The sequence below is a fragment of the Cnephaeus nilssonii genome (assembly GCF_951640355.1).
Source record: "Cnephaeus nilssonii genome assembly, chromosome: 16".
Taxonomy (NCBI): Eukaryota; Metazoa; Chordata; class Mammalia; order Chiroptera; family Vespertilionidae; genus Cnephaeus; species Cnephaeus nilssonii.
This window is the reverse complement of record NC_137087.1, coordinates 61,194,612-61,216,625: the sequence shown is the minus strand read 5'-3', so window position 1 is coordinate 61,216,625 and position 22,014 is coordinate 61,194,612. Positions and strand designations below refer to the sequence as shown.

At 69.3% G+C, this 22,014-nt stretch overlaps 2 protein-coding genes across 2 annotated transcripts in view; one reads left to right on the top strand and one right to left on the bottom strand.

Annotated features, from left to right (window-relative positions):
* LHPP (phospholysine phosphohistidine inorganic pyrophosphate phosphatase) overlaps nt 1–4,346 on the top strand; it is a gene marked incomplete at its 5' end in the record, with an annotated part of 31,784 nt that extends 27,438 nt beyond the window's left edge. Inside the window, one exon of the mRNA XM_079793934.1 lies at nt 3,539–4,346. Coding sequence (XP_079650060.1) covers nt 3,539–3,635 — 97 coding nt within the window. The remainder of the gene's footprint in view (nt 1–3,538) is intronic.
* Nucleotides 4,347–5,329: 983 nt separating this feature from the next.
* The window catches only part of FAM53B (family with sequence similarity 53 member B), a 50,716-nt gene continuing 34,031 nt past the window's right edge, over nt 5,330–22,014 (bottom strand). Inside the window, exon 4 of the mRNA XM_079793212.1 lies at nt 5,330–9,147. Coding sequence (XP_079649338.1) covers nt 8,785–9,147 — 363 coding nt within the window. The 3' untranslated portion in view covers nt 5,330–8,784. The remainder of the gene's footprint in view (nt 9,148–22,014) is intronic.

Genomic DNA, 22,014 nt, shown 5'->3' with positions numbered 1-22,014 from the left:
CACTGGTGCCACCCCCAGGACAGCTGAGGCGGTGCCAGCACGGTGCCCGGCCAGGTGCCCCTGCCGTCCCCCAGGCCCCTGGCCCAGCCCCAGGGCCGCGCAGGGCGGTGAGGAGCCAGGCCTTCCGAGGGGCTGCTCAGCGCTGGAGGGACACCCCGCCCGCACGCTCCCTCTCCCGGGGCTCCGCACGAGAACCCAGAGCCGGGCAGCTGGGCAGCCACGGTTCTCCCGGACCCCGCGGCCCGGCCTCTGGAGCAGGGGGGGGTGGCGTTTCTGGGGGGAGCAGAGGGGCGCTGCCCTGGGCCCCCCGGGCCTGGGGCCACGGGGACTCGGCCATTGCAGGCTGCGAGGGGCCGGGCCGCTGGTTCCCACCTGAACGCACGCCAGGTGGCACCACGTTCTCATCACCGGGTTCGGAGCAGCTGCAGGCGCCTGTGTGTGTGTGTGGGGGGGGGGGGGGACCAGTTGCCCGGGCCCGCGGGCCTGCCAGGGCCCCCCCCTCCCGAGCCCGGCTCCCAGAGGGTCTGGCTGTGTAGCAGGTGCTCCCAGCTGCTTGGGAAGCAGACACCGGCACCGGGCCCTGGGCGGGCCACTCACCTCCGGGGCCTCCCTCCCTCAGCAGCAGGGGTGCGGCAGCCCTGCCCGTGGGGGGCCCGCACCAGGTCCCCAGGGAGAGGGCTCAGGGACTGTCGCTGCTGTGAGAGATGATGTGACCGAGCGTCCCGGGTCCTGCAGGCCTGGCCCTCTCTGGGAGGAGTCCCTTCAGAGCGCCCGTGCGTCCACCCGGGCCAGCACCCGGCGTCTCCGTGGGCGACACGGGCCCGGTGGGCTGGGCTCCGAGGGGAGCCCCGCCGAGAAGGTCCTTGTCTTCTCCTCCAGCCAGAGTGGCCCTCGAGGGTGCCCTCCCCCCCCTTCCCCGCACCTGCCGCCCATCCCCCCTCCTAGGCCACACTGTGGGCTGTACTGTCTCACCGACCCCCCACCGCAGCCCCGGGAGGCTCTGCACCCCCTTGCAGGTGAGGGAATCGGGGTTTGGCGTGGCAGTGAGGCCCCCTCCGCCAGGCCCAGCGGACCGCATGGCAGGAAGGCCGCGCACGCCCGGCGGGGTGCCCCCCCCCCCCATGCTGGGAGCAGGAGGCCACCACAGACGCCCCGACCTCAGAAACACCCCACCTGGAGGGGGCGGCACCGTTAAGCAGACAGTGCGGTGGAGTGACGGGGCTCCATGGGGTCCACGGGTGCCCGGAGCACAGAGCGGGCACCGCCCCGAGGGGCGGCTGGGGAGGCAGGGCTCCTGGGAATGAGGGCGGGACAGCAGTGCCCTGGGGCCGGGCAGCCCTCGGATGCTGCAGGGGCAGCAGGAAACCAGTGGGTGGCGGACTAGGGAGACAACAGGGAATGGTGGGGAGTGGGGCCACCTCGAGGCCGCCCGCCCATTCGGGGGGGCAGCTGCCTGGGCGTGCTGGCACCTCCTCAGAGCGAGTCCCCGCTTCTGTTTCTGAAAGTCACTGTGGGCCCAGCACCCGCCGGGGCCTCCAGTTTGTGTCTGGCCGCACCCGCCTGTGAATTGGGCAGAGGCTGGGGCGGGGGCTGCAGCCAGGGCTGGGCACTCAGGGGACCTCCTTGTCAGTGTGAGGGCGTCTCCCGAGACCGCCGCACACCGGGGGGCAGCGCACGGCACACCCACGCACTTTCGGCCGCCGCCTCTGCCCTCACCGCCCCAGGTGCCCGCGGGGAGTGGGCAGCGAGAGCCGCGCAGGAAACAGCTGGCGCTGTGGCCGGTTCTGGCTGACAAGGCGCCACCGGCTGGAACCCGCGGTAAACAGGCCGGTTCCTCCCTGGGCAGGGCGGCCGGGCGGGGCAGGGCCCACGGAGTCCCTCCTCGGCCGGGCCTGGGCGCTGGCCACCGGGAGGCCCAGACCAGGAGGCCGGTGTCCCCGGCGCGGGGCGGCCGCATGGCTCTCAGCACCTCGTGGGGGTCCGTGTGGTCGGTGCCTCCCTCTCATTTCCTCGTGGGTTTTCCACCAACAGCGAGCCGTGCTCACTTCACGGCCAGCACCTCCGGCCGCCCCGTCTGGAGCCTGCAGGGGGGGGCACCCGCCTGGCCGAGGTCACCAGCACATCGGGGCTCCGGGTAGAGACCGTGTCCCATGCGCCAAGGGAAGGGCCGCTAAAATGAGCACGAAGCCAGCCGCGCAGGGTGACTGGGCAGGTGCCAGCCCTCTGTCCGTGTCCGTGTCCTCATCTAGCGTGGATGCGTCGGGTGCCCGCCCCGGGGCTGTGCGCACGCGTGGGGCCAGGTGCGGCTGTCCTTCGTCCTGGGGGTGCAGCGTGTGTGGCTCACCCACCCCCAAGCCAGGGACCTCCGCCCGCACCCCAGGCCCCCACAGCCCACTGCCGGGGGCACATCTTTGTGGGTTTCGTGGTCCAGCCCCCACGGTGTGCGGGGTGGAGGCCCCACGAGCCACAGACCAGCATGGAGGGGGCTCTGGGCCTTCGGGGCGGGCGGGGCCACGCACCCGGTTCCCCGCGCCCTGAGCAACGTCGTGTAACGAAGACAGAAAAGTCCACGATGTCCTCTGTGTTGGCAAACACCGCCGGCTGCTAATGCAATCCTTTCTTTTAATGGACTCTCGAATTTAAATGACATGTAATTAAACATAATTAGCCACGTATGCCGTTCGGCTAGTACTGTGTGCAGAGGGGGCTGGCCAGAGTCTCATCACAACGTGCCTTCTTCTTTTTTTTTTTTTTTAATAAGAAACATAGTATATTGGGCACAAAGAGGCCTGAGGAGGTGGGTTTCCTCAGAGGGATACATCCTTTTTTAAAATATATATATATTTTATTGATTTTTTACAGAGAGGAAGGGAGAGGGAGTTAGAAACATCGATGAGAGAGAAACATCGATCAGCTGCCTCCTGCACACCCCCTACTGGGGATGTGCCCGCAACCAAGGTACATGCCCTTGACCGGGATCGAACCCGGGACCCCTCAGTCCGCAGGCCGACGCTCTATCTACTGAGCAAAACCAGCCAGGGCTTTTTTTTTTTTAAATATATTTTTCTTGATTTCAGAAAGAGGAAGGGAGAGGGAGAGAGAGAAACATCAATGATGAGAGAAAATCATGATCAGCTGCCTCCTGCACGCCCCCTACTGGGGATCTAACCCGGGCCTGTGCCCTGGCCAGAATCGAACCCGGGACCCTTCAGTCTGCAGGCCGACGCTCTATCCACTGAGGCAAACAGGCCAGGGCCACCAGGCGTCTTCTTTTATGGGCAGATTTCTCGTGCCCCTTGGGGCTGCGTTCCTTTGAAGGACAGTAGAGCTGGCCTGAGGGCCTGGAGGGGCCCGAGGCGGGGGTCCCGGGGCAGGTGCCAGGGACGTGATGATGAGCCGGCGGGGGGGGGGGTTTGCGAGGGGAGGGTCTGTTCTGCTTCGAGCCCTGGCCTCTGGCCCGCCCGAGAGCTTGCCTGCCGGCGCCGCCACCTGGGCCCCCACGTGGACAACCTGACAGACGGCCTCTGCCCCTCCCCAGGCCCAGCGACGAGCACCATCCCGAGGTGAAGGCTGACGGCTACGTGGACAACCTGGCGGAAGCCGTGGACCTGCTGCTGCAGCACGCGGACAAGTGACGGCCTTCTGGGAAGGTCCCCAGCCTCCTGCCAGCCCCCCCCCCCCCCCAGTGCCCAGGCCACCCCAGGCTCTGCCCTCACCCTCCACAGGCAGGCGAGGGCCCAGCCAGATGGCACGGGCGGCCGGCCCTTCCTCTCTCCCTCCCTGGTGGCCCGCTCCCTGCCCGCGGCCCTGTGAAGCCAGGAGAGGGGGATAGGCCTCCAGAGAAGAAAACCCCCGGGAATGCGGGAACCCCAAATGCACGTGCTCTCCAGGGGCACCGGGTCCTGTAAATGCTCCTCCACGTGGGCCCCAGGCAGGGCCCGGCCTCGTCACCCAACCTTCCTGGCCTTTTACCTCGGAGCCTGGAGGGCACGGCCTTCCCTCAGCCAGGGCAGCCCCCGCGGAGCCAGCCCCGGGCCCCGCCCCGCGCCGCCCCCACCTGGACTCAGAGTGGCCACTCAGCACCTCACCCCCCTTCCCCCCCACACACACACACATGACGCAGCACACTGTCCTGTCCCCACAAGTCGCCTGTGGAGCCCAAAGCTGGGGCAGCTCCCAGGGCCTGTGAGCGGCGGGCGCCAGCGTGGTCCGCGGCCCCGGGTGGCCTGAGGTCTGAAAGGCTGGCGCCCGCCGCTCAGGCCCGCGTGCTGCAGAGCGAGGACGTTAACGCCGGGACGGGCTGCGGCCAGAGGCCCTTCCTGGGGCCGTAACGCCACAGACTCGGCCACGCCCACTGCGTGCAGGACACTGACCGTGAAATAAAGCTCCAGCCTGTGGCGACGTGGGCTTCGGCTGCTGAGGGCGGGGGGGGGGGGGGGGGGGGGGCGGGGAGAGGGGGAGGCGGGGGAGAGGTTGGGGAGCGGGGACTTGAATCACTGAACAGCAGAGGCCGGGCCCTGACTCCTCACCTGCCCAATCCTTTCACTTAACAGACGGGGAAACCGAGGCCCTCAGGACCTCCCGTGTCCTAGGCACTGCCCTGTGGGCAGATCGCGTGGCCAACGGGCTGTGCCACGAGGCGAGCCTCTCCAGGGGGTGTCAGCCACGCCCCGACCTGGAGGGCGGGCACAGGGACCGCGTGCCCGGAGCCCACTCGGCCCAGCTGGGTGCCCGGCAGGGCAGTGAGCCATCCTGTCCCCGGGGGCTGTGGGCCCAGCCGGGGCCATCTCCTTGGCGACCCCGGTGGCAGGTGCCCGCGAGCTCCGGACCGGCCCGGCGGTCGGCAGCAGTGATGCAGGAACCGCCCTCGGCCTGGCTCTCGGCGCCGGGCCCGAGCGATGCTCTCGGGGCCTCTGAAAGGCAGTCCCCCACCATCTGGACTTGGAGGTTACAGACGGGTGTCTCCACTCTGCTGCCCTGGGCGTCCTGGCTCCCGGTGGAGTGGGGAGCTGAGCCCTCCCCCTCTCTCTCTCTCACACACACACACACACACACGCGCGCGCGCTCACACACACGGCCTGAGCACGAGGCTACCCAGACGGCACCTCTAGAAGGGCCCCCCACCCCCCAGCCATGGCCCTGGCCATAGCCCGCCTCCCGCTGGGTCCTCACACCCCCCTGTGCCCAGCCTCCCCACAGTGTGCAGAGTCCACTGCCCCATCCCCCAGACGGGCCCCGAGGCTCAGTGACGGGGGTGCAGGCCCTGCCCGGCCGTGGGGGCCGCCGGTTAGCCACGCCCAACAGAAACCAGACAGACAGCTCCAGCGGGTGGACATGGAACCAGGAAGCTTTATTTACACAGTAAAAGTAACAAGCGAGTTCCTGAGACTAGAGGGCGCTAGTGCAAGGCAGCGTGGCCCATGGGGGGGGGGGGGCGCGGCTGCGGGCGGAGGTGGCCAGACCCCACGCCTGGGCCCACGGGGGCTCTGCCGGGCAGGGGCCTGGCCTACCCTACCCGCTCAGGCCGCCCCCCTTCCTGGAGTTTGGCAAGACACGCCAGAGCCCCCGAAACAGGCTCACGGTCACCGAGCCCCCAGGACACCCCACACACCGGCAACACAATTCGCCGGAGAGACTGTGCTAGAAGGTCAGGCTCCGTCCCTGCTGTGGCCTGCGACTTCTTTCATCTTGTTCTTTCAAGAGGCCTGGTTTTCCGCGCCGGCGCCAGTGGGAGGGGTTTGAGCAACTGTGTGACGGGCAGGAGGCAGTCCGTGGGCCGCACCCACGGGCCAGGCCGGGCGGCCACAGCCCGGCGTCCGCAGGGACTGCTCACACCCCGGGCACAGCCCGAGCGGTCATCACTAGGTGACCGGCCCCAAGGCAGAGGGCGGCCGTTACCCTGAGCGGAGGCAGAGGCACGGGCCACTCGAGGCCCCGAGCAGCCCCCGCGGTGGGAAGCCACGCGCTCTGCGGCGCAGGGACACCCGTTCGGACGTCAGGTTTGGTTTGATCACGTGGCTCCTCCTTTATTGGCACTTTCCTCCGGGTACAAACTCACGAAACTTTCCTGCTACAAAAATCGTGTTGAAAAGTAAGGCTTTCTGAGAACGGAAATGGGTGTGTGGTCAGAGAAGCCCGTGGCCGGGGGCGTGCGTGCCGTGGCCCTGGGCCCGGCCACCGGGAGTAAGGCAAGAGACGGCGGCATGTAAACGGTGAGGCCGGCAGATTTCACCGCCTTCTGGGCCTGTGGGCCCAGCGGCTGGGGAGAGGCCACGTGAGAGGGGGCCTCTCCCCACCCGTCGCCCAGAGCCACCACCGGCCCTTGTCCTGCAGGCCCGGCAGCCCGCCCTCCCTCCTGGCTCGGATGTCCTCCACGTGCCCTCGGAGCAGGAGGTCATGGGCATCGGCTGAGCCAGGACCCCCACAAAAGTGAGGCTCCGGCAGGGCGAGCCGCCAGCCTGCCCCCCGGCCCCTGGGGACAGTCCCCCGGGTCAGAGGGAGCCTCCCTCCAAGACCAGGGGGCTGGGGGTGGAGCAGACGGGCCTCTCCGGGCAGGGTGGCAGAACCTTCTAGAAGTCTGCCCTCTCCAACCAGAAGACAAATACACAGCCAGCCCACGGCTCCCCCTCCGAGAAGGGACAGGGCCATCCCTCCCCGCGCTGCGGCGGCGTGGGTGTGGCCAAGGAGCTGCCGGGCAGCACGGCCCCGAGAGCCGGGAGAGGAGAGAGGGCCAGCTGCCGGGCCTGGAGTCCCCTTCCCGCCCGCACCCTGGGCGGCAGGCGGACATGCTGGCAGATGGGCCCGCGGGACAGGAGGGGAGGGGGGTCTGAGAGGAGGTCACCTGCACTGCAGCCCTGGGACACCCCGCCACGTGCTCCCGCCTTCTCCCCAGGAACGGCACCTGGCGCTGCCCGGCCGGCCGGCTCAGCCCCGCCCCTCGCCCTGGGTGCCTGCAGTGTGGGCCGCTGCCTGGCCCTGCTCCTTCCCAGGGGGACTGCCTTCGAGGCCGTGGGCCCAATCCTCGTGCCTCCGACCTGGCCGCTGAGGTCACGGAGCACGTGGTCTCTAAATGCAGGTGCTGTCGGGGTCACCTGACCGCGGCCCAGCCTGGTGGGGACGGGCGAGATGTGCTTGTGGACCTCGGGCCTCCAGCTCTGGTCTCCACGGCCCCGAGGGGTGCGCCCGGGGTGGGAGCCACTTGGGCGAAGCTGGTTAGCGCCCAGGCCCCCCACCCCCGCCCCCAGTGCCCGCACGCCCATCACGCTCCAGCCGGGGACCTCAACACCACCTCCACGGCGCGGCTGGGCTTTCTGCAGCGTCCCGGCGGATTTACAGAAAAGCCGCCTGCGCACCCGCACCTGCGCCACCTCTCCTGACGTAAGAAGTGGAGGGTGTGGAGCGCTCGGTGGGCCCTGTCCTCGGGAAGGCAGAGCGGAGCCGGGTGACGAGGACGTGCCTGATCCCGCCAGGAACCCCAGGGCGCACGCACCAGCTGTTCTTAGCCGCTCGGGAAGGGGAGCCACAGCTCATAAGCCCACCCAATGGCTACTGTGTGCGGAGGGTGCCGAGGTCGTTAAGGCCCAATTCCAACAGCCACGCGGTCGTCTGCAGCTGGGCTGGGCCGGGGCGGTGGAGTGAAGTCTCGGGGGGGAGAGAGGGGGGGACAGGCTCCTCGCCGCTGCCACCAGGGCTGCCAGGATCCGAGGAGCAGGGCAGGAGGAGGGGGGGTGTGCGTGTGCCTGGAGCTCTGTGCCTGGGGTGGGGCTGCGGCAAGGATTCGGCAATGAACACACTCTGCTCCCACCGCTGAGCAGCGGGCCCTGTCTCGAGGTGGACGTGGGGGGGGAGGGCTCCCTGATTAAAGCCCCCAGGGAATGCCCACCACCACCGAGCATGTGCCTGGAGTTCCGCAGGAGCCTGTGCAGGCCCTCGACCAGGCCCCAGAGCGGCCAGCGACACCCGCACCCTGACCTGGGCACAGGCCTGGCATGTGCACCTGCTCACCCTCCCGCCTTCTGAGGACGTTTTCAAGAGGTTGCCCTTCCATGGTGCCATCTCTCCGCCCCGGAATCAACTAAGCCAGCCCCAGTGACGGGGTGGCACGGGGAACGGCTGGCCACACACGGGGGAGGCAAGCGGGTCTGCCTTCCCACCCCATGTCTGCCCCACACAGATGGCCTCTGACCAGCACCCCAAGTTGTTCCCTGGCCTGAGTCCGGACGTGAAGGCCCCGGCCCCGTCTCTCACTCGGAATGAAGGCCGCTCGGGTCCGAGCTGCTGCAGAAGGAAGCCTGAGGCAGCCCGGAGGCAAGGCACAGAGTGAGCCTGAGGGAGAGAAGCCGCAGGGCCGACCCCCCACGGAACCTGAGCAGGAGGCCGAGAAGGGCCGGACACCCCCGGATGGGCCTGAGCCCCCAACAGGCCCCGAAGGGTCGAACCCCGGCCAGGGCGGCAGGCAGAGTGGGGATGCGAGTGCCCGGCAGGCGCCTGGGATGCGTGGGGCCCGTGTCCCATGAGGAAAAGCGGGGAGACCCAAACCCACAGCAGTTCTGTGGCCCGTGGCCGCGTGGTGAGGGCCCGGCTCCGCTCTGCTGCGCGGCGTGGCCGGGCGGGCGCACTGGGCCAGGAGCTCTGCGGCAGGAGCCTCTGGGAGGAAGGGGCGCGCTCCCTGGGACCCGATCCTTCCCGGACGCTTGCTCAGGCCCGGGAGTGGGGCTCCCGCTTCCAGCGCCCGCCCCGTGCCACAGGGGGGCCGTGGATCCTGGTGCGCCCCGCCCGGCCGCCTCAGTTATTCTCTATTTGTTCAATGTCCAGCTCGCCGTCCAGGGAGCAGGGGCTGCTCTCGGCCACCCGGTCCCGCCAGGCAGGGGCGGGCTCCCTCCGCCGGCCGCAGCCCTCGTCCGGGGCACAGCCCTCCGCCTCCTCCCAGCACAGCTCCTCCTTGCAGGCCAGGTCATCGAAGGAGGGGGCGCGCGGCTCGGGCACCGGGGTCCCGGCGGGGGTCCTGCCCCCGGGCCCGGCGGCTGTGGCCGAGAACAGGGCGGCCCAGGACCTGGTGCTGCCGGCGTGGAGCGCGAAGGGGCTGCGGGGGCCGCGGTCCTCCGTCCCGGAGCTCAGGCAGCTGAGGCTGCTGAAGGTCTGGCAGTTCTGCGGGCGAGACAACACAGGTTACCAAGGGTCACGTCCCCTCCCGGAACCCAAGGACCCCGGGCCCCCCAAGCCAGGCCAATGCCCGCCAGGCGGGGGCAGACCCCCCAAACCCTGGGCTCCTCCATCGTCTGGAAGGAGAAGGGGCCGTCGGCCACTCACTCCTGAAGAAATACCCGGGCCCACGGTACCCTGCTGCTAAGAGATGCAAGAGCCCAGGCGCAGGGGCTGAGCGCCGACCTGTGACCCAGGAGGTCAGGGTTCGATTCCCGGTCAGGGCACGTGCCCGGGTTGCAGGCTCCATCCCCAGGAAGAGGCGTGCAGGAGGCAGCCGATCAATGATTCTGTCTCATCATTGATGTTTCTATCTCTCTCCCTCTCCCTTCCTCTCTGAAATCATTAAAAATATATATTTTTTAAAAACAAATACAAAATTCAGTGATTCCCCTACAAAGTGGCAAAGGGCAAAGGGCACAGGCTTGGCAGCACCCACTTCTGGGAAGGCCGCAGGGGCAGGCTCCGAGCCTCGGGCACCTTTCCGAAGGGCGACCTGATCCAAGGAATCAGGTGCCTTCGGGTTTTTATCTGAAGAACACACTGTAGGTGTGAGCACAACTCCAGCCCCGGGGCCAGGCCTCGCCACACCTCAGCCAGGAGGAGCGTAACCCAGACCCTGCCCACGCTCCCAGCAGGCCTTTCAGACAGGGAGGCCCTTGAGCCACGGGAAGAACATTCCGCAGTGAAGCTACTGACGCAAATGGAACTCGCCAGCTGCGCTGCTGCACAAAGGGGCACAATGCCCACCGCCCACCGGCCCAGACCGGCTGGGGGGGGGGGGGGGGGCTGAGCTGATGCCCAGCCTGGGGCTGGGTGACACCAGCCAGCAGCGAGCTGGTTTCCACGGGAACCGGCCCCGCCTGAGAGGCTGGGCTCTGGGAGGCGGCTCCAGGCCTGTGCGGCGCTCAGGGGCTGACCGCAGGGCTCAGCAGGGGGGCCCCCTCAGCCCCCTCAGCCCCCGGCCCGGCGGCCTCCTGCCAGGCACCAGCGAGAGGGCACGGCTGACACGCGCTCCGGGCCCACGGGGCCGGCTCAGAAGGGCCCCAGGCGTGGTGAGGGCTCTGCTTTGCCATCTTGAAATCCAGAAGCTTCTACAAAGGGCCCTGCATTTTCACTTTGCGTTGGGCCCATGACTTCCTGCAAGTAGAGCTCATCATCTCTGCTCCCCGAGTTAACAAAGAATCCGTTCCCCCGCCCGCTGCCGCCTCTGTGTGGGGCTGGCCTGCGGGAGGAGGCAGCGGGGACCTGCCTGAGCGGCGGGCACAGCCTGAACGCCACCCAAGGGTGCCGGGCCCACCTGCTCACGGCACAGCCTGAACGCCACCCAAGGGTGCCGGGCCCACCTGCTCACGACGGGGCAGGGCCGCACGGCGCACACGTGGCCGAGTTGACGTCGGTTTTCCCAGCAGAGCACAGAACCGGGACAGAGGGCTGGCAGCCGGGGCGCACGCCCAGCCGCAGGTCCTCCCCAGGACCAGAGCAGGGCAGGCCCTTCCAGGGACCGCGGGAGAGGTGTGCGGGCGGCACCTGGCACCGCCCGCCGCCCGTGCCGGGACCACAGGCCTCCCGAGGGCCCAGTCCTCTCAGCCCACGTCTGTGTGCCCCTCGGGACATAAGGTGACCACCCGCTGTCCCGGCAAGCAGGCTTTCGAACAGGTTCGGGGACGGGAGATCAAGGCCTCTCCCTGGAGGCGGCACGTGCGTTGTTTCTGAGCGCGCCCGCCCGAGGACACTGGAATCTTTTGATTAACGAGAAAGGTGAAGCCTGGGGTTGGGCAGGCCAGCCACTCCCGGAAGCTCACGCTGCCCGGAAGCCCAGCTCCCAGCTCCCAGGGGGAAGGCTGCCGGGCTGCTGGAGGCCGTGTGCCCTCAAGGAGGTCTGGGGCCTGGCGGCCTGGCTCAGGGGTGGAGCATCGACCTATGAACCAGGAGGTCAGGGCTCTATTCCCGGTCAGGGCACAGGCCCGGGTTGCGGGCTCCATCCCCAGTGTGGGGCGTGCAGGAGGCAGCCGGTCCATGACTCTCTCATCATGGGTGTTTCTCTCTCTCTCTCCCTCTCCCTTCCTCTCTGAAATCAATACAAATATACTTAATTTTAAAAAATGCCTGGGACCTGCGAAGCTGTAAGTTTCACCACCACATGGACGGACGCACTCTGGGTGGAATGGCCGCGTCAGGACCCCCAGTCCCCGCTCCCAGGACTGCCTGGGGAAGACCCCCCGTGGTTAGGCACAGGCCTGCCCAGCTCACTCAGCTCGACGGTCCGTGGGCCTCAGGCTAGTGGCTGAAGGCATGGTCGGTGCCCAGTCCCACGGTCTGGGGCGACTTAGGAATGGAGCCCCCGAAAGTCAGATCTTTCCCACGGGCCCAGCCAGGCCTCAGCTGCAGCCGCGTGTCAGGGTCTGCCTGCCCCCGGGTCTCTGAGCCAGGGGGGTGACCCCTCCCCACCGGCCGCGCTGTGCCCATGTCCGCTCCCGTCCTCTCCTCGGGGGGACGGCCCCTGGCTGGGCCCTGAGACAAAGTGGGGGGGGGGCAGAGGGCCTGCCGGACACAGAGGTGGGGGCCGCCGCCCAGGGCTCTGGCGCCTGTCCCTGCGTGCGCGGCCGCACACACTCCCCGCCCTCAGCCCGGCCCGGAGAGGGGTCCCCTCACTCCCGTCCCCCCGTTGCAGAGCACAAAGGGGCTGGCGGGGCGCCGAGGCCCAGGCGCTGCTGGAGCGCAGGGTCGCGGCACAGGTGGCTCCGGGCGCCACCTCAGGGCACCGAGTGTCGCCGGCCGAGCACCAGGCCTCCTGGCCCCGCCCAGCAGCCCTGGTCCCTGGCCCAGACCCCAGCTTCCAGAGCAAACCAACTAGTGAATGGCCTCATTTACAGACGGGCAGGCTAAGGCCAGGAGCGGTGGGGGGACGGGGCAGGGTCTCACCCCAAATCGCACAGCCAGGTACCAGACCTCTGGACGGCGGGCTGGGCTCCCAAGGGCCCTGGATCGGGGAGGGGGGGCCCCCTCCCAAAGGTGGGCCCAGCCGGGCGGGGACCCAGTCCCGGCACCCTCCGGGGAAGCTCAGCAAATCGCTAACCTCCTGAGCCTCAGTTTCCCGTTTGTACCACCAGGCTAACAAAAGCCCAACGTCAACCGCGTGGAGGATCGATTGCGCCGAGATCCCTCCCACCTCCACGTGAAGTTCTTCTAGACTTTCCTCCTCTCCTTCGGGCAAGAACAAGGTTTATGTTTTTACAAGGGCGCTTGGCAAAACTGCAAATACCCCCCATCCCCGAGTTCCTGCTTCCCCACCGCCAGCCCCCTCGGGTTCTGAAGCCCCGGCCCGAGAGCAGAGGCGGGGCGGACGCTGAGCGGCAAAGGGGCTGCGTGTGCGCCGGACCGAGCCTGCAGCGGTCAGCGGTCAGCGGTGGGCCCTCCTCGGCAGGAAGGGGGCCCCGAGGCCGTCCTGCTGGGCAGGGTGTGCGAGGCCCCGCCGCCTGGCGCCTGCCTGGGGCCGGTCTGGGCTTCAGCTCCTGGGGGAACACTGTGGGCTTCATGAGCACCCCAAGGCGGGGGCTGCTCTGTGCCCCAGACCCCGGCTTCCCCCAAGTAAGGCCCCTCTCCAGGTGCAGCCCCATGCGAACAGGCTGCGCCCACCACTCGGAGCAGCTGCCGCCCGGGGTCAGAGGGCTGGGGGACCGTGGGGGTCCGGGGTCAGAGGGCTGGGGGACCGTGGGGGTCCGGGGTCAGAGGGCTGGGGGACCGTGGGAGCCCGAGGTCAGAGGGCTGGGGGACCGTGGGAGCCCGGGGTCAGAGGGCTGGGGGACCGTGGGGGCCCGGGGTCAGAGGGCTGGGGGACCGTGGGGGCCCGGGGTCAGAGGGCTGGGGGACCGTGGGGGCCCGGGGTCAGAGGGCTGGGGGACCGTGGGAGCCCGGGGTCAGAGGGCTGGGGGACCGTGGGGGCCCGGGGTCAGAGGGCTGGGGGACCGTGGGGGCCCGGGGTCAGAGGGCTGGGGGACCGTGGGGGCCCGGGGTCAGAGGGCTGGGGGACCGTGGGGGCCCGGGGTCAGAGGGCTGGGGGACCGTGGGGGTCCGGGGTCAGAGGGCTGGGGGACCGTGGGAGCCCGGGGTCAGAGGGCTGGGGGACCGTGGGGCCCGGGGTCAGAGGGCTGGGGGACCGTGGGAGCCCGGGGTCAGAGGGCTGGGGGACCGTGGGAGCCCGGGGTCAGAGGGCTGGGGGACCGTGGGGCCCGGGGTCAGAGGGCTGGGGGACCGTGGGGGTCCGGGGTCAGAGGGCTGGGGGACCGTGGGGCCTGGGGTCAGAGGGCTGGAGAACGGTGCTGGCCGGGGCCGCGGGAACGCTGGGACACAGCGACGGTGGCCTTGGCCAGGTGTCTCCAACCCCAGGCGTGTGAACACGGCGCCCGTTCCCACTGTCCTCGTATTTGTCCACTGGGAGCAGATGAGCGGCAGAGATCAAGTTCCAAGTCTCAGGTTGGGCGGCACTTCCTTCCCATTCGGTGGGGGTCCGCCCTTTCTCCCCAACAAGGAGACACCACCGTAAAGGCAGGCGAACGCGAGAAACACAACTGACCACTCGTCCGCTCACACAGGACTCGCCACAGAAAACTCCAGAAGCCAAGAGTCTCCGGGCCCCTCACAGGCCACCCCTTTCAGTTGCCGAAGCACACACCATCCCCCCCCAACCCCCATCTTAGGCTAAGCCTGGCCCCTCCTAACTCCTGGAGCCAGCGCCCCGGCCAGTCCCACCCTGCCTGCCGCTGTAGCCAGAGGGAGGGCAGGCTTGGGGAGCAGGGATGGCGGAGTTCCCAAAGGAGGGTCCCCCTCACTGGACCGCCCTGACCACCCCCAGGGCACTGGGACTGCCCAGGCAGGTGACTGAGACGAGGCCCAGGGGGTCAGGACAAAGTGTCCGGCTGCCCTCACTTCTGTGGTGCCGACACCCCCCCACATCCAGAGGGGCTCCTCATGGCTATGAAGCTGGCCATGGCGCACCCCGTCCACCCCTCCCTGCTCTGGGCCTTGGTCCGAGGCCAGGGGTCCAGGGTGACGGCTCCCCCAGGAAGGCCCGCAGGCGGGCAGCAGAAACAGGGTCTCGGCGCAGCTCTGCGGGCCCCGTCTGGGCACCCGCACCCTCTGTGCTGAGAAGGGATGGCAGGAGGTGGGAGACGATGACCCCCCCTCCAAGGCCAGGGTGGTGTCCCTGCCACGCCGACAGGACGTGGGCGCCGGGCTGCTGGCTCCAGCCTGCCACGCGCGCGGGCGCCCTGGGAAAGTCCTGCCGCCCAGGCCCATCTCCAACACGAGCGCCATCCCGCGTGCGCCCTGGGGTCCGTCCGCCCTGGGAGGCTGCCGTCCAGGCAGCTCTGGCATGACCTGAGGCCTGGCGCTGTCCGACCAGAACCCCACCTCCACCCCACGGCCCCGAAAGGCCCCCTTCAGGCCACACCGTCCCGAGCTCCAGGCCCCACGGGCCCCACGAGCATCTCAGGAGCCTCACACCTGCCCGGCGCCTCCTCCAGGGCCAGGCCGGGCCGCCCACTCCCGCCACTCAGGCTCCGCTGGGTCCGCCGCGCTGCCCTGGAGTCCTCCGCCAGCGGGATCACCCCTTCAGGAACCTCTCTCCCCTTCAGCACAGGTGAAACGCCCTCCCCCTCCCCCGCCCCACAGAGCCCTCCCCAGCCTCCCCGCCCACACCGCGGGCGCTGGGCCCCTGTCCCACCACAGACTGTGGGCGAGGCTCTGGGCTCAGACACAGAGCAGCTCGCTGCACCCCTGATGCCTGGAGACACGAACAGAGCGCCCCAAATGTGCCGCGCCGGCACGGCCATGGGTGAGCCTGAGGGGGCGGTGAAGGATTCAGAAAAGACAGACAAGAGAATAAAGCTGGGGCCAGGTGGGACACTGCTCTCTGATGGAGAGACAGCGCCACAGCCTACAGCCCGAGTCCTTATTTTATAGCAGATCCCACGGGGCCAAGTAAGGGCATGGTCACAACGTTCTCGCGGGCTTCGAATCCACTCAATCACATGCACCTGATCCAGCTTTGTTTACTTGCTGCACCTCCGCAGCCCACATCACTCAGCCACGTGGGGCCACAGGTTCGGACCATAAGGTCAAGCTCACAACCATAGCCTTTGGCTGTAACGGTGCTGGGACTTGCACGTGGCTTTGCCACGAGGGGATCGTGCCCGCTCATTAGTCCCAGGCTTGAACCTGTCCGGACGCCGTGGCCGCTCTCCACACCACAATGGTCCATTTGGGTAGACTCTGCCCCTGGGCCTGGTGTTTCCGGGGCTCCTTCTGCACCCGAGTTTCTCTTCCCCGTCTGTGAAGAGGGGACCAGAACTGCCTCGGGGCTGCGCTGGGGCTGGAATGAGGCTGTGAACAGGGCCTGGTGAGGTGGGGTGTCAACACCACTTTCTGGTGCCCAGCTGCGCCCCCCAGTGGCCCCGGGTGGAACCGCCTCAGCAGGGCTGCTGACCCCGGCTGGGTCCCGCCTGGGAGCGGGCATGAGAGCAGCCACCCCAGGCGTGCGGGGGACCGAGGCCGCGCTGGCCGCGCTGGACACCGGCGTCCTGCGAGGGCGGGGAGGCGGCGGCCAGCCCGGCTCGGCCGGCATGTCCCGGCGTGTCCCGGCGTGCCTGGTGGGGCAGGTGCCATGGACATGCCCGAGGGCAACGGGCGAGGCAGGACATTCCTGGGCACATTCCGACTCTCTGGGCTCGGCTGTCCCCTGCCAAAGAGCCGCAGGGAGTGGCAGGGACATGTGTGGGTTCTGGTCCTGGGCCGAGAGGACTCGTCAGAGGACTGCCTCTCCCGAGAGCTCCGTCTCACCAGGAGGCAGGCAAAGCCCCAGGCGGCACCCAGCTCTGATAGAGCATCAGTTCCGGGCAAGGGCGTGTACCTCAGCTGCAGGCTCCATCCCTTGTGTATGCAGGAGGCAACCCATCGGTGTGTCTCTCTCACACTGATGTTTCTCTCTGTCTCTCCCTCTCTCTTTCACTCTCTCTGAAAAATCAACGGAAAAATATACTCGGGTGAGGAGTAACAGACACACACACACACACACACACACACACACGCCAGTATTCGGGACGGAAACCCAACCCGATCTCCACCCTCCAGAGCCCCCGCACCCTCGCTGCTCCCTGGTAAAATCCCCCCCACAAAGGCCGAGGCCTGGGGCCACCGGCTCCTGGATGGCCCGCGGAGAGCGAGGGCGCGTGGCCCTAAATCACTCTCAGCCCCGACATCTCCCACCGCCCGCAGGCGGAGCTGCCGTAAATCCCACCGCCGCGCCCGGGCCTCGGCTGCCCGGGAAGAGCCGGCATTGCTGGGGGCTCGCTCCCATGTCCTAGCGGCTGCGGAGCCTCTGCCGACGGCAGGCAACGCTCCCAACACCTCCCGGAGCGGCGGGGCTCCCACGGAACCTCCACACGGGGCGGGGGGGGGGGGCCACCACCTGCTAGAGGTTCCGACGTTCACGGGCCACACAGGGAGGGAGGGGGTGTGACCCCGCAGGCCGCCCGGTGTCCGAGTGCAGAGAGGAGAGGACGCCGACCAGGCAGCAGCCAGGCCAGCGGCGGGAGGGGTGCGGGCCCGGTGACCCCACTCGGCCAGATGGGAGCCAGGGGCAAAGGCCAGGAGCCTGTGGCTGTTCCCTGGCGCCCACCCCGGTGATGAATGGTGTCGGGGGAAGGCCGAGAGCACCGAGGAGGAGGCGAACCAACCAGACGGAACAGAGAGCCGCACGGGGCCGACCCAGAACCCGCGTGCAGGAGGCATCAGGCGTCTTCCCGAGGCCCCGGCGGCCCTCATGCCTTCTTCCCCTCGGATGCAAGTGCATGCGCATGCCTGTGTGCATGCCCTGCACACACACACACACACATGCACACAACACACGTGTGCGTGCACACGCACGCACGCACACATACACAGCTCTGCCATCCTGCCGTCTCTTTGAGACACTGCCCTTCCCACAGTGACTGATGACGACTCAGACCCCATGGCCCTCCGGGTCCAGCCGAGGAGCGGTGGGGGCAGGGCCGTGTCTGGGGCCCCCCTCTGGCCCGAGACCATGGCTGGCCGGGCCCACGTCAGGAGGGAGCCTCCTTCCCTCTTGCAGCAATGCCCGGTGAGACCGCGCGCGGGGAGGCCCTCACTGTCGGCAAGCGGCCGCCACAGAGGAAGCTGCCAGACACGGTGTCAGCGGCGGAGGCCCGGGCTCGCTGGGAAAGGGGAACCCGGGACCCCGAGGCGTGTGTCCCAAGTCACCGCCAGGGCGAGCCAGGAGTGAGGAGGCCTGCGCCCATTGCACTGCCTACCACAGACCGTGTCTCCCCAGGGCCGCCCGCGTCACCCGGCTGGCGGTGTCAGAGCAGACCCGGGAGACACACAGTAGGAGCTTTAGGACTCAGCAAAGGCGACGTGCGGTCCCAGTTCCCTACGGAGCAGGGAGGCAGACCTGGAGCGAGGTGTGCTGATCTGAGCTGCCGGCCACGGGTGATCGTGGGGCGAGGAGTGGGAAGGGAAGTGGGTGTGGGCACGAGAGAGGCCCAGGAAGTGCACTGGGACCGTGCCCGTGAGGCGGCTGAGGTCACATTGTCCTCCCCCTCCCCCCTCCCCCCGCCCCCCGCCCCCCAGAACTTCTGCCCTCTCATTCTCCCCAGGATGTCGAGCCGCAAAGGGCCTCCTCCCGGGAGCACCCGCCCAGGCCTCCGGGAGGGGCAGGAACTGAGCCCTCGGCTCTGGGAACGTTGGTGGGAAACCCCAAGTTCGAGACCACGGCCGGGGCATGACCAAGGGCCAAGCCTGGGGCAGGGAACCGCCAGACCAACGTGCCCGTTACCTAAGCCTCTCTCCAGCCTGAACGGCAACATGGCCTCTGGCCGGCCCACCTGGCAGGGCGCCACCAAACGGCAGGAGTAGCTGCCTCGAGGCTCGGAAGGGGCGCCCACCGGAGAGCAGCAGCGCCCGCGCCCGCCAGGTGCCCTCGTCCTTACTTCGCACTCAGCAGACGGCGCAGAGAGGGTCAGCCCCTGCCCGAGCCCCTGCCCGAGGCCCCGAGAGGGTCAGGCCCTGCCCGAGGCCCAGAGGGGGCGAGGCCCTGCCCGAGGCCCAGAGGGTGAGGCCCTGCCCGAGGCCCAGAGGGCGAGGCCCTGCCCGAGGCCCACAGAGGGTGAGGCCCTGCCCGAGGCCCAGAGGGCGAGGCCCTGCCCGAGGCCCACAGAGGGTGAGGCCCTGCCCGAGGCCCACAGAGGGTGAGGCCCTGCCCGAGGCCCACAGAGGGTGAGGCCCTGCCCGAGGCCCAGAGGGCGAGGCCCTGCCCGAGGCCCACAGAGGGTGAGGCCCTGCCTGAGGCCCCGAGAGGGTCAGTCCCTGCCCGAGGCCCAGAGGGGGCGAGGCCCTGCCCGAGGCCCAGAGGGCGAGGCCCTGCCCGAGGCCCAGAGGGCGAGGCCCTGCCCGAGGCCCACAGAGGGCGAGGCCCTGCCCGAGGCCCACAGAGGGTGAGGCCCTGCCTGAGGCCCCGAGAGGGTCAGTCCCTGCCCGAGGCCCTGCCCGAGGCCCAGAGGGCGAGCCCCTGCCCGAGGCCCACAGAGGGCGAGGCCCTGCCCGAGGCCCACAGAGGGTGAGGCCCTGCCTGAGGCCCCGAGAGGGTCAGTCCCTGCCCGAGGCCCAGAGGGGGCGAGGCCCTGCCCGAGGCCCACAGAGGGCGAGGCCCTGCCCGAGGCCCAGAGGGCGAGGCCCTGCCCGAGGCCCACAGAGGGCGAGGCCCTGCCCGAGGCCCAGAGGGCGAGGCCCTGCCCGAGGCCCACAGAGGGCGAGGCCCTGCCCGAGGCCCAGAGGGCGAGGCCCTGCCCGAGGCCCACAGAGGGCGAGGCCCTGCCCGAGGCCCAGAGGGCGAGGCCCTGCCCGAGGCCCACAGAGGGCGAGGCCCTGCCCGAGGCCCAGAGGGCGAGGCCCTGCCCGAGGCCCACAGAGGGCGAGGCCCTGCCCGAGGCCCAGAGGGCGAGGCCCTGCCCGAGGCCCACAGAGGGCGAGGCCCTGCCCGAGGCCCAGAGGGCGAGGCCCTGCCCGAGGCCCACAGAGGGCGAGGCCCTGCCCGAGGCCCAGAGGGCGAGGCCCTGCCCGAGGCCCACAGAGGGCGAGGCCCTGCCTGAGGCCCCGAGAGGGTCAGTCCCTGCCCGAGGCCCAGAGGGGGCGAGGCCCTGCCCGAGGCCCAGAGGGTGAGGCCCTGCCCGAGGCCCAGAGGGCGAGGCCCTGCCCGAGGCCCACAGAGGGCGAGGCCCTGCCCGAGGCCCAGAGGGCGAGGCCCTGCCCGAGGCCCACAGAGGGCGAGGCCCTGCCCGAGGCCCAGAGGGCGAGGCCCTGCCCGAGGCCCACAGAGGGCGAGGCCCTGCCCGAGGCCCACAGAGGGCGAGGCCCTGCCCGAGGCCCACAGAGGGTGAGGCCCTGCCCGAGGCCCAGAGGGTGAGGCCCTGCCCGAGGCCCACAGAGGGCGAGGCCCTGCCCGAGGCCCACAGAGGGCGAGGCCCTGCCCGAGGCCCAGAGGGCGAGGCCCTGCCCGAGGCCCACAGAGGGTGAGGCCCTGCCCGAGGCCCAGAGGGCGAGGCCCTGCCCGAGGCCCAGAGGGTCAGCCCCTGCCCGAGGCCCAGAGGGTGAGGCCCTGCCCGAGGCCCAGAGGGCGAGGCCCTGCCCGAGGCCCAGAGGGTGAGGCCCTGCCCGAGGCCCAGAGGGTGAGGCCCTGCCCGAGGCCCAGAGGGCGAGGCCCTGCCCGAGGCCCAGAGGGTGAGGCCCTGCCCGAGGCCCACAGAGGGCGAGGCCCTGCCCGAGGCCCACAGAGGGCGAGGCCCTGCCCGAGGCCCAGAGGGCGAGGCCCTGCCCGAGGCCCACAGAGGGTGAGGCCCTGCCCGAGGCCCAGAGGGCGAGGCCCTGCCCGAGGCCCAGAGGGTCAGCCCCTGCCCGAGGCCCAGAGGGTGAGGCCCTGCCCGAGGCCCAGAGGGCGAGGCCCTGCCCGAGGCCCAGAGGGTGAGGCCCTGCCCGAGGCCCACAGAGGGTGAGGCCCTGCCCGAGGCCCAGAGGGTGAGGCCCTGCCCGAGGCCCAGAGGGCGAGGCCCTGCCCGAGGCCCAGAGGGCGAGGCCCTGCCTGAGACCCAGAGGGGGCGAGGCCCTTGCCTGAGGCCAGTGGCTGAGAGTCGCACCACCGGAGCTTGGACGCAGCCACCACCCTGCCTGCCCAGGGCTCCTCCTACCCCGCAGCCTGGCCGGGATCAGCAAGCGTGAGGCGCTGCCCAGGAGTGTGTGGTGTCACGGGACAGACCAGCAAGGGGGAAGCACCTGTCACAACAAGGGGTCGGGGAGCCGGGATGGAGCCCGCGGGAGCTGAGGGCATGTCCCACCCACCAGCAGGGGCAGCTGCCAGCGCCGGGGACGGTGCCAGTGTGGGCAGGGCAGGCGGCAGGGAATAGAGGGCCGAGGATGAGCCGCCGTCATCACCAACAGCCTCACTGCTTCAGCCTGGGCAAGGGCCTCTCCTCTCTGGGCCTCAGTTTCCCCAGGTGCACAGCGACAGGATGGGGCTGAGATTCCTTCACGTTCTGGGACGTGCGGGTTCCAGGTAGAACCCTCTACACCTCTTCGTCCTCAAGAGCGGGAGCCAGAGCCCGGCTGGTGTGGCTCAGTGGTTGAGCGTCAACCCAGGAACCAGGAGGTCAGGGTTCGATTCCCCGTCAGGGCACAGGCCTGGGTTTCGGGCTCGATCCCCAGTAGGGGGCGTGCAGGAGGCAGCCAATCATGATTCTCTCTCATCGTTGATGTTTCTCTCTCTCCTCTCTCTTCCTCTCTGACATCCGTAAAAATATATACTTTTAGAAAGTGGGAGCAGACACCAAGCCCTGATTACCGGACGGGTTTACGCGGCCTTCCTAGAGGAAGATACCGTCATCTCAGTGGACACCAGCACGCTGACCTTGGCCGAGGCCCCTGTTTTGTTCTTGTGCCCTCTGACCACCCACCTGACCACCCAGATGGGGGCGGGGAGAGAGGGGGACTGGCACAGGGTCCCGGCCTCAGAGGCAGCGGGCGGGAGGCAGGAAGCACCATCCGCCGGCCCAGCCGCCACGTGAGCGAGTCCGCAGCTGTTTCTCCCAAAACGCTTTCCCTCCACCACATACCGAGGGCACTGCCCGCCTCCCAGCCACTGCGGAGGTTCGGACACGCCAGCCAGACGCACGGCAGAGTCCTCGCTCCACAGCTGTCGGGGGGCTGCCACGCACAGGGCCCGACGGGGAGGGGGCAGGGTTCACGGCCCAACAGGCGCCTCCGGAGCTGGTGTGACCGTGTGGCAGGCCCCTGCCCAGGCCTCATGTCACCTCCCTCCCATGCCCTCAGGCTCCGAAAGGAACGGCACCTGCTGGACGCCCGTGTTCCCGGAGCCGCGCCGTACACCTTCCAGCGCTCAGGACGCCGCCAGTGGCGGGCACTCCAGGTCCCATTTCTCAGGGACAACCCCGACAGGCTGAGCTCAGGGAGGCCACCGCCCTGGACCCTGCAGCTGGCGAGCAGCAGGGAGGGAACGGGCCCGGGCTCCGCCGCGCTCGGCTCGCGGGCACCCACGCGGGTGTTTATAGCACCGAGCGCTAACGCCTCAGCAAGGTGATCAGCCACAGGTACAGACGCCACAATGAACTGCCAGACGCCCTTCTCCCTAATGAAGCCAGAATCCTTTATTCTCAGTCACGTAATTAAGTGGAGGATCATTTTGAGACGCTGCAGGCTCTGCCTAGTTCCCAGAATAAACACTCAGGA